General features: G+C 54.7%; 3 protein-coding genes across 3 annotated transcripts; 1 reads left to right on the forward strand and 2 right to left on the reverse strand.

Annotated features, from left to right (window-relative positions):
* Positions 1-240: 240 nt before the first annotated feature.
* B0T26DRAFT_640203 (BCS1 N terminal-domain-containing protein) lies at positions 241-2,301 on the reverse strand (the record flags this gene model as incomplete). The annotated part of the gene is made up of 1 exon (XM_060437212.1): positions 241-2,301. The coding sequence occupies one exon, from the start codon at positions 2,299-2,301 to the stop codon at positions 241-243; it is 2,061 nt and encodes a 686-aa protein (XP_060300171.1).
* A 2,750-nt stretch (positions 2,302-5,051) lies between these two features.
* On the forward strand, positions 5,052-7,468 carry B0T26DRAFT_747660 (uncharacterized protein; the record flags this gene model as incomplete). The annotated part of the gene is made up of 4 exons (XM_060444870.1): positions 5,052-5,066; positions 6,396-6,652; positions 6,724-6,811; positions 6,872-7,468. 4 exons carry the CDS (start codon positions 5,052-5,054, stop codon positions 7,466-7,468), a joined length of 957 nt encoding a protein of 318 aa, XP_060300172.1.
* A 262-nt stretch (positions 7,469-7,730) lies between these two features.
* B0T26DRAFT_747661 (asparaginase-domain-containing protein) lies at positions 7,731-9,798 on the reverse strand (the record flags this gene model as incomplete). Its single annotated transcript, XM_060444871.1, has 3 exons — positions 7,731-8,176; positions 8,316-9,353; positions 9,609-9,798. 3 exons carry the CDS (start codon positions 9,796-9,798, stop codon positions 7,731-7,733), a joined length of 1,674 nt encoding a protein of 557 aa, XP_060300173.1.
* Between the last annotated feature and the right edge of the window lie 605 nt (positions 9,799-10,403).

Genomic DNA, 10,403 nt, shown 5'->3' on the forward strand with positions numbered 1-10,403 from the left:
CAGAAGATAAAAAGTGAGAAGACGAGAATGTGGCCATGCTGGAGAAATGATTCGGGGATTATTTTATTGTTTCCAAAAACTTGTTTTTGTAAGGTTATTTGTGTATCCATGTCTACCGCATGCCATGCATGCTGTGATAGATGTCTATGTATTGGTTGATAGGTAGGTGTTTGAATGTGTAAGTATTAATTTGTCCGAACTTGTCCTTGCTTTTTTTTTTTTTTGGTTGTCATTCTATTTTCACTGCACCTGCAATAGCCTCGTCCTGTTTGCTTTTTGCTGCACGGTGGCCTTGACCCAGGCGTCGACCTCGGCGAGGGCGCGGCGGGGGCTCTTCTTGCGCTTGAGCAGGAAGCCCTGGATCTCGGCCGGGCTGAGAAGCTGGTTGGGAGGGATCTTGGTGGCGAAGGCGACCGCGATCAGAGAGAGCTCGGTCGGCGTGAAGGGGCTGCTGTCGTCGCCTTTCTCGCTGATGTCGGTAGCAGCGGTAGCTTGGACGTCAAGAAGCAGCTGGGGCCGTTTCGTTCCCTTTTGGTGTAGTAGCTTGGGATCATGGGCGGCGGTCTTTATCGCCGGGGCAGCTAGGGGCGCCGCCCTTACTTCCTCGAATATATCTTCCACCTCGGTCGATCCGTCGCTGACATAGTTCATGTCTTTCTCGGACAGGGAGGGCGACGATGGCTCCGTGACTAAGACCGGGCTCTCTACTGGCGTGGCTTTTGCTGGTGTGTGGGCGGGGGACACTCGGTGGTCGGCCTCGTACATGCGCTCGAACAGCTCCCTGGCTTGTTCTTGGGTAGCGTTAGTGAAGCCGACCTGCAGGTCGACCCGGCCGGGACGGATGAGAGCCTCGTCGAGGGTCTCGGGCTTGTTTGTTGTCATGATGAGGACGCGGCCCTCGTGCGAGGCCACGCCGTCGATGGCGTTCAGCAGCCCCGAAAGAGAGATTCCCTTGTTTTCCTGGGACGGGCCACCGTGCCTCTTGAGCTCTCGAGCGAGATCCGACACCTTCCAGTCATCTTTGCTCGCCTTTGTCTTCTTCTGCTTCTTCTTGCTGTTGCTGTCGTCCTTTTTGGCGGTTTCGTCGTCATCGTCGGCGTCGGAACTGTCAGCCTCGTCGGCGTCGAGACGACGGGCCAGCCCGGCGGTGTCGATATCCTCGAGAAGAACTACACAGCGGCGCGGGAGGGCGTTGAAGAGAATGGCAAGGTCTTCTTCGCCTAGGGAGGGGTCGAGAAGCGAGATGACGAATATGTCGAGGCCGAAGACACCGGCAAGCGCAAACGACAAAGAGGTCTTGCCAGTCCCCGGAGGCCCATGGAAGAGATAGCCGCGTCGCAGCGGGATGCCGCGATTGGCATACCATTGCGGCGTCATGGGGTGGAGATACTCGTTTATGTCGGAGAGGACGTGGACCTTTTGCTCTGCGTCGAGTACAACGGTACCCATGGGACGGACGGGGCGCCTAGCCACCTCGGTCCATACGCCATGACCTCCGTAACGGCGCATGTTCTGAGAACTGGGCCGCTTGACGGTGGTCATGGCGTGGTGGTCGAGGTAGTACTGCTCCTTGGCGTGCTGGAGGAGCTTTTTGATGGGCTCGGGAGAGCGGCCGAAGCAGGAAATGACTAGGTCCTCCTTGTCCTTTGTGGGCGTATAGCTGCCGTGGTAGCCGCCCATGCCCCCGTTTGGCGCAACAGGTTCCTTCTTGCGGTGGATTCTGAAATAGCGGCCGCCGTGCCAGAAGCCGTGGATGCCGATAGCGGGAATGAAACGGGGCGGGGCTTGTGCCTCCTTGTTGGAGAAGTTCAGGTAGATGCCCGAGTCATCGGGGGGCACATGATCGGCCATGATATCTGAATCCTGGTCTTCGGCGTCCCAGGGAGTCATGTAGGTGCTCTCTGCGGTAAGCGAGCGCGAGTTGACTAGTTCGGGCTGAGAGGACAGCCATTTTATCAGGTGCGTGTAGATGTCGTCGTAGCTGTTGACGTGGATGTCGGCCATCCAATACTGGCGGCTCAGGCTGAACAGGGTCCCGTACAGCTGCTGGCAGAGCTTGCTCAGGGCCCACGCAAAGCCGCCGATGGCGAGGATGACGGTTGGATCGAGGCCAAAATGGGTGCCTGTCAGCCTGTGAAGGACCATGAAGATCTTGAGCAGTGGGTTGAACTGCCAGCCCAGAAGCGGGGCGAGACTCTCCATGAAGCCCTCTGTAAAGCCTGCCGTGCTGTTGTTACTGCTTGTGTTGCTGCTTGCCGCGAGCGTGGGCAGTGCGCCCATGAGGAGTGTGTTTAGGTCCATAGCGTGGCTCTGGATGAAGTTGATGCGATGCAGAATGTGATGGTAAGGGAAGAAGAGAATAAATACAAAGAAAGAGTTGCGCGCGCTATTGCTAGCAGAAGGTTACGACTACTACGTCTACCAGTTTAGGAATGGGCAGAAGGAGAGTATATTTATAAACAAAGGCGAGGCGCTCGTAGGATTCAAGAGGCCTCGATGTTGATGGTGGAGCTGTCTGTCTTCCAGGTTGGGTGTGTTGCTATCTCTACGCGCGGGGAAAGTGTGAGGCTCTTGGCTGGCCCATCAGCCTCGTCCCAAGTTTGTCACGGTTTTTTCTTTCCCTTGGGGGTGAGTGACTGGGCGTGAGTGAGGCAAAGAGGATAAGTAAGATGGATGGCAGACGGGTCGGCGGCCAAAGTCTAGACCCGACCTGACCTGACCTGACCTGGGAGTGAGTGGGTGGTCTTGGTCTTCTGGTATTTGGACGGACGGGAACTTAGCTGCACGAAGGTGGAACCCAGCGGTCCCAGAGCAGAGTTAAGGCCATCATACAGGCCGCCTGTCACACTCAATAGGGCGTATCGGCTGGGCGGTTCATACGCACGACATTCCTTGAACGACCAAGACGGCATGTTATCTGTCCCCACCGCCGGCTCCGTGCGCGGTTTCGAGCGGTTTCCAACCGGGCGAGCTGGGCTGTCAGGTCAGTTCAGTTCGGGTCAGCAGGCGATACTACGTCAGCCATGGGTCAAATGGGTACCGCAGGTACTCTCTGATCTGCTCGGTGTGTTCCCGTCTCCTTCTGGGCTCTTACACGCGGAGTGCTTGGTACCCGCGGGGGTGTCTTTAAAATCCGAGGGCGGTAGCAAAAGCCATGGCTGGCCGTGGTAGGAAGCATGTGTGGTCAGTTGGACCCAGCTTATGCATGGCCGCTGCCTTCCAAAGCGAACGGTACTCTCGACCAATCAACGTCTGGTCCTCTGTCGGATTAGGAAGTTCCCAAGTTTGGGTTCGACCCATGACAGCCATTCCCGGTGGGAGGCGAGGCCGCCGACAAAAGCCGCCCACGGCCCTGGGAGATTTGTTCCGCATTTCCAGCGTACACGTAGTACAGTGCCTATCTATCCAAGTATATAAATTCCGTAGTTATGCTGCCTGCATCTTGCCGGGCTGAACCCCGACTGTCCTTGAACTCGTCATGGGCATGCGCCTCACCGAGGCCCAGAGATTGGCATTGGCTTGGCCTGGTCTGGAAAAGGGTCGGCCTGGCCTCAGCTGAGGGGATTTGGCAAAGGGCTGGAGGGACGGAGCTGTGGATGGGCGCGGAGCATGGAGCCGTGAGTAGCCAGCAATGGAATAGAATAGCTGGAGAAGCAAAGTCGACTTAGTAGCCTTACGGCGACGCGGCTCTCGTGCGCCCGGCGACCAGGACGACTCACCACCTCTCACACCACACAGTTTGGAAGAGAGACCCTGTTGAGGGCTTGAGGCTCTTTCGAGAATTGTACATAACGATGCATGCACCAATGAGGGGGCGAGTCAAAGTGTTCTTCAGCCTCCAAGCCTTGGCGTGCAGAGCGCTCTTTAAAAGCAAGGATTGGATGCCGGCAAGAGGCGCAGCAGCAGCAAATGACATTCAATCCACCTGATGTGCCCTGCGCCAAACCCTTTCTGTTTGCCACTAGACCCAACCCGGCCAGGCGTCTAGCCGCTTTTGCGACCGCGCACTGTACAGGTGACCCTGACAAACAACAATCAACAACAAGGAACCGAAGAGGGCGGGCGTTGCAATCCGTGCGGTCCGTACGGATAGCCTCGCGCAAGGTCGCGAGGCTCGGTTGTGACACTGTCGCCGAACAACATATGTCCGGACCGGGCAAGGCAACCACTGCGAATCAGCTACCAAATTGACTCACGTCTGCCTGCCCCAACCGTGTTCTCGTACAGTATTGGAGCCACCTCCTGTTCTGTCCTCTTTCGTCGGCCTCTGTACCCCGAGTTATAATAATTGGGCATCAAAAGATAATTGCTCGCTGCTGGTCAATCCGCTGCCACCGGCTCCGAGATTAATAATTAATTATCTGCCAACTTCCCGCGTGGTCTTACTCTGACCTTCGAGTAATTCTCTCTCTAATAATTAACATACGGAATACGGAATACGGAGTACTGGACGTATGAAACACATAGTCCTACATGGGGCTGTGATAGCAATACCTGGTGATTATAACTCTTAAAGCTGATGTTTACAATGGGCGTGATATTGGGTCATATAATAACTGGAACGTCCATGTCTATCTGGCCACTCACTGGTTTAAGAGAGCGTTTCAAGAAACAAAGCAGGCACCGTCTCATTAGAATTCGGAGCTCAGGACGGGCTCTGTTTTTAAGCACTGGAATTTAACAAGACGCCGTCTATTCGATTTAATCAGTGTAGAGGCTACGGTAGGTAGGCAGTGCCTATATATCATATCTAAGCCTGTTACACTTGATTCGTTTCCAACGGGCCAGATAATAAAGAACAGTATGATAATTACGCTAGCGAACTTGTGAATCTTTGCGAGAAGTTTTTGCAACTGCTCATTCATTCCGGGATATCTATGGGAGAGCGGACAGGGTCCCGAGATTTCTAATGAGTGTGATCGTATGTCTTATTAAAAGAAATAAAGAAAAAGCGAGGTTAAGAATAAAAGAACAAAACCTTAATCTTTGTAAGAGAAGGCAAATACGCCGGATCAAGGTGGTCACGATGGAGGCAACATAGAGGGCGAGCAATGACTGGTATTGGTGTAAGACTTCAACCTGGCCCTCGCAAAGGAAGGGGCGAGGGCCACTGTTTATATACATGCTCAGGGGCTCAGTCCTGCGTGTGCTTGTGAAAGCTTGTGGGGGTGTGGCGCCATAGTGTGGCTTTAGTGGCTTTAGTGGCTTGTGCCAACGGGCAGTGGCCTGGCCAGTTGGTGCTTTTCCTTACACCTTCAAACACTGCTTTCCACATATGTACCATTCTGACCGTCTTAATCTCCTCTTTTCCCCAGTATCATTGGCTTAGGTCTACGATAACTGTGGGCCCACAATCACTCTTCGAAGTACTATAACTTCAATAAAAATCTTTCTGGTACTTGTACCTATATCTTCCGACATATAGAGTCCTAGACTCTACCACAGTACTGCCTTATAGGCACTTTTCATCACTTATATTGATGTTCAGTCTAGTCTATACGCTCACTGTGCGGACAACTTGGCGAGGTTTCTTCTCATCGGAACCGAGTCACGTTATGCTTATTCCCTGCTTCGGTGTCTCCTAGACGTAGGACGAGAGTACCTCTATTTTGATTATATTGAATAGCGTTTCGGATTTGAAGTCTTATGAAGCCAAATAAGCAGTGGGTTAGAGTTGATGAAAGTGCCAGTGCTTGAAAGTTGAGTTCGTTCTGGCCAACTGGGATTTCTCTTCTGCATGATATCAGTGGACTTATTTGGTGTAAAAAAAACATAAAGCACAATTACCATCTAGAGAGAAATTGCATGTCGCATTATATATGTTCTCAATACAGAATGATTGATGAGATTGAGACGTGAGGCGTGAGATGAGGCGGCGGACCTGAGAGTGAGATATGCACGAGTCCCAATCCAGCCGGCCCCCTTTGCCCCTCCTCTAAATAGCACCGCCAAGACTGTTTCGACGTCTTCTTGTCTTCAGAAGGATTTGGCTTGACCGAGCAACCCGGAAGCGGAAAATAGGTACAACAATACATCCCAATCCGAGCTATGTCGCCGAGGATGCGAATGCGAATGCATGCTACCTCCTTTCAGAACTCCGCCAGGCTTGTAACGCGCGTGCGTGCGAGTCTCGGAGTTTCTGCTGTTGTTGTTCTGAGATGATCTCTGACCAGGACTTCTCACCACTTTAAATGGCTCTCTCAGTATCTCCCCTCTCTCTTCCAAGGCCACTGGGGAGAAACACCGAAAAAGAGACGAGACAAGAAAAAACAAGAATGGCAACACGACGCCCCCAAACGCTCGCCAAGCACGCTATCCTGGCCTCGCCGTTCCTGGCCATAACGTGGCTCTGCTTCAAGCAGATGGACTTTGCCAAGCTGGGAGCGCACCCGTAGCCGGCGCTGGCGGCGGGCAAGATCGAGTGGAATTCTGAGGGGGGCGGGTCGGTGGTGCTCCGGGAGCGCTTCTACGGGATCGCGGCCGTCGACAAGACGTTCCGCGGCGTCACCGTCATCTTCTCGCCGTCGGCGCTCGGCTACGTCCCCGTCAGCGCGTGGCAGATGCTGAGTTTTTTGAGCGATCTCGGCCCCGTCTACGCCGTCTGGACGCTCGAGTCGTGCCGCGCCGGGAATGCCTGGTCGCCTGCGGCCTTGTGAGTTCCACGTCCTGAGTTTTGAGTGAGACCTGCCAGGAGAGGGTTTGCGAACACGACAATAATGATAGAATGCAATTCAGCGCAACCTTCTGGACCACGCCCTCGCAGCTCGTAGGCATCGGCAGCGCCGGCCCCGTGTTCTACTTCCTGCTGCTCGTATTCGGGCCGACGGGGAGCGATCTCGCGTGATCTCCCTCTGCTGCAGTGGCGCTGCAGCCGGCGTACTACGCGCTGCAGCTCCCACTGATCCTGGCGCTGCACAACGCCGAGGTGCTGGCGGCGTACCTGGCGCCGGACCTCGCGACGCGGTACTACTGGACGTGGGCGTGGCAGCTGTCGCCGACGTGGATCGGGCTGGCCAACTCTGTGGGTGCCCACACGGTCGTGCCGCTCCTGCGCTGCCGCTTTGCGGGTAGCAAAGCATTGCTGCCGTCGTCGCCCCGGATGGTCCTCGCCGACATCGGCCTCGTCGCCGCGGGAGTATGGGTCTACACGCTGGCTTTTGCGCCGTACAGCGCCGCGCAGATTTTCGTGCCGGGAAGGGCTGCCGAGACCGACTTCATATCCCACACGCGCCGCGCGCTCCAGTTCGACGAGCTCTGCTCGTTCGCGGCCGGCTTCTTGTGGCTGTCCTACTCTGTCGGCGATCTCTACGCCGCCGCTCTGATCAAGGGCGGTCTGGACTTGGTGCCGCTGGTCCTCCTCCCAATAATAGGGGGGTGTGTGGGCCCTGGAGCGTTGCTGGCGGTGACGTGGTGGTGGTGGTGGAGGGAAACTAAGTTGTCGACAATCAAGGTAAAGAGGGCCGCCTAGATGTACCTATTTGTTCTGTGTCTTCAGTGTTTGCTCTTCATCACATAGACAAATAGCAACTTGTTTCTGTTTTCGCCAAGCACTAGTTCGCCCAAAATGAATAATGCTAAAATTGTCGCTTTTCCAAGATTTTGATGACCACCGCAAACCGCCCATGCCCGCCGCTCGGCCAGGGCAGCCTTCTTCAGCCGTTAATATAGTCAACCTCGTGCCTGCCCATGCGTGCCTAGTTGGTCTATGTTTTACAACCGTTGAGCTTGCCCTAGACTTCCACTTCAACGCCCTCGTCCAACTCAACATCAGCCACTGAAGACACCAAGTCAGCGGGCTCCGCTTCGCTGTCAACCTCAACGAAACTATTGCTCGCTAGATCGCCCGCATCGGACGTCTTCGCAGACGACTCTGCCTCCCAGAGGTGCGCGCCAGCTTCTCTCAGCAGCCTGACGCATTCGTCGTTTCCCATCTTCTCCGCCAGATACAGTGGCGTGTTGTTGGCCCGGTTACGAGGGTGGACGCTTGCACCACGTGTCAGGAGGACGCGGAGAATCTCAGGCTCGGGCCCAACAGCCGCAAGATGCACTGCTGTGTTCCCGGCGTAGTCCGCTCGCTTGAGAAGCTGGTAGTTGACCTCGTCGCCCTCGAGAATTTCGCGCACTGTGCGGACATCGCCGTTGCGGATTGAGTAGCCGAGTGCCGTAAAAGCGGATTCTGTGGGCCATGAACAGAAGCAAGACATTAGTCTGTGGTTGATATGTAGAAAAAGGTAGAAAATAAAAGAAGACGACTCAGTAACATAAAATTTGGCACCGGCCATAACACGCGCTCTAGAAAACTGAAGATAATATACCTGCCGAGGTTAAGCGGGCCACAGCTGAGTCGATGCTGCCTGCTGGGTGCGAGAAGGACGGCAACGTCATTTCGGTCATCTCGCCGCGTAGAGAGTGCGACATCTGCGTCGTGATTTGAGTGTAAGTCATGTTGGGGAGGGCTAGGAGATACGACAGCTTCGTCAAGGCGGCTTCCGTCGTTAGATCATGGCCAAACACGACGCCGGCCCGTCCCAGAGCCGTGCCCGGCGCGTAGAGCGGCGAGACAAACCCATTTGTGCACTGGCTCACGTTGACAATGACAATGCCTCGCTCGACCGCCAGCCTGATCACTTTGGTTAAGCTGCCGTCCACACCGCCGGGCGCGTTCCCCATGCCAAATGTTTCTAAGATGAGGCCCCGTAGATTTGGCACCCCAAGCACAGAACCCACCATTTCAGGCTTGATACCAGGAAAGATACGCAGGCACGCCACATGTGCAGTATCGAGATACTTGGTGACTTGGAACTCGGCAATCCGGGTCGGTCTTCGCACGAGCGACCAGTTGACGTCTACCCCAAGGCTCGTTACCTTTGCCAGTGGGTCGCTGTTGGGGCTGTCGAACGCTTCGAAAGACGAGGCCGAGACCTTGGTGGTTCTGTTACCACGAAAGAGCGTGTGGTGAAAGAAGAGGCAGACCTCAGGGATGACAAATGTCCCCGCGATGATGAGCGAGCCTAGTAAGTTGTCTACCGCGTCCGACTGCAAGGCAAAGATGGACGCCTGCGACCCAGTAAGAATGACCGGCTTCCCGAGATCAGACATCATGAAAGACAAAGCGGACGCGGTATATGCCAGCGAGTCGGTCCCATGGAGGACCACGAAACCGTCGAACAGATGGTAGTTCTCCTTGATCGTCAGGGCGATCTCCGTCCAGCCGATGGACGAGATGGAGCTCGAGTCAAGCAGCGGATGGAATTCCAGTATTCCATAACGTATATGGCGCGAATATGCGCTGGGAGGAGTTCTCAGACTGTCCAGGCTGGTCCTCGTTCCGTTCTTGTATGCGTGGATCTTGACTTTGTTTTGGCAGAAGAATTAGCCAGGGCCATTGCTGAGAAACGGCATTAAGGTTGAAGATTCGACTCGTGATGTTGGTCAATTTCACAGATAACACAAGCACTCGACCCCTTCGGCCGGTGCTCGGTAGATTTGGGGAGAACGAGGCTGAGGTCCTTTTGTGAATCTTGGTATAAGGGAATGTGCCTCGTAGCTCCGGGCTCCAAATGGTGTGCATGCTGGGAGATAACTTGGTATTCCTGGGCTTGACTTACCCGCGGGAGTTGAACTGTCATTGAAGGACGGCCGAGGGGCCATGGCATTCTCTAGGAAGCCCGTCATGGGGACCAAACCATCAGCAGATGGCTGCATGCAGATGGTCCCGCCTGTCATGATGATGAGCACCCGCGACTCTGGGTAGCGAGACTCAGGGTTCTCCCGCTCCATGAAAGTAACACCCCCCATTCTGTCGGCGGGAGTGTCGGCGGCGGGAAGAATACCGGATATGGCAGGCTATTGCTTGATATGGTTCTGTGTTTTTTAGTAGTTTAGTTGTCAAGTAGACTTCCGTCGAGTTCCCCAGATCCAAGGTATTCAGGAAAAGGGACTGGTAGGTATTGATTGCCACTTGAGCAGCCCTTATTCAGCGGAGCTTTCCCAAGAAACTCTGATCGGAACGGTTCCGGTTCCAGGATGCCTGGGCCGCTTTCCAAGCAAGAAAACCACGAAAAGAAGACTAGCATCCGATCCGACACTACAGCCCACGCAGCCGCTAGACGAATAACTTGGTTGTTCCTACAGCCCTCGCAGCCGCTAGACGAATAACTTGGTTGTTCAAGCCCGAGCAAACTGTTGGCGTTGCAGTGTCATGTGCGCTTGATCTAAAAGTTTGTTAAGTAACAGAAAGCTAGCGGTGGATCCGACTGGACAAAGAAAATCGACGGCCGCTAAGGTAAGGCGGAAGCCCGACTTCGGGCTAGTCGAGTCCGAGTCAGCGATGACACCACTGATTGATGCATGGCTCCGACCAGGCCAGTTCCATGTCTGGAGATAAGGGAAAGGACGAGAGC

The sequence above is a fragment of the Lasiosphaeria miniovina genome (genome assembly GCF_030549165.1).
Source record: "Lasiosphaeria miniovina strain SMH2392-1A chromosome Unknown B0T26scaffold_2, whole genome shotgun sequence".
NCBI lineage: Eukaryota > Fungi > Ascomycota > Sordariomycetes > Sordariales > Lasiosphaeriaceae > Lasiosphaeria > Lasiosphaeria miniovina.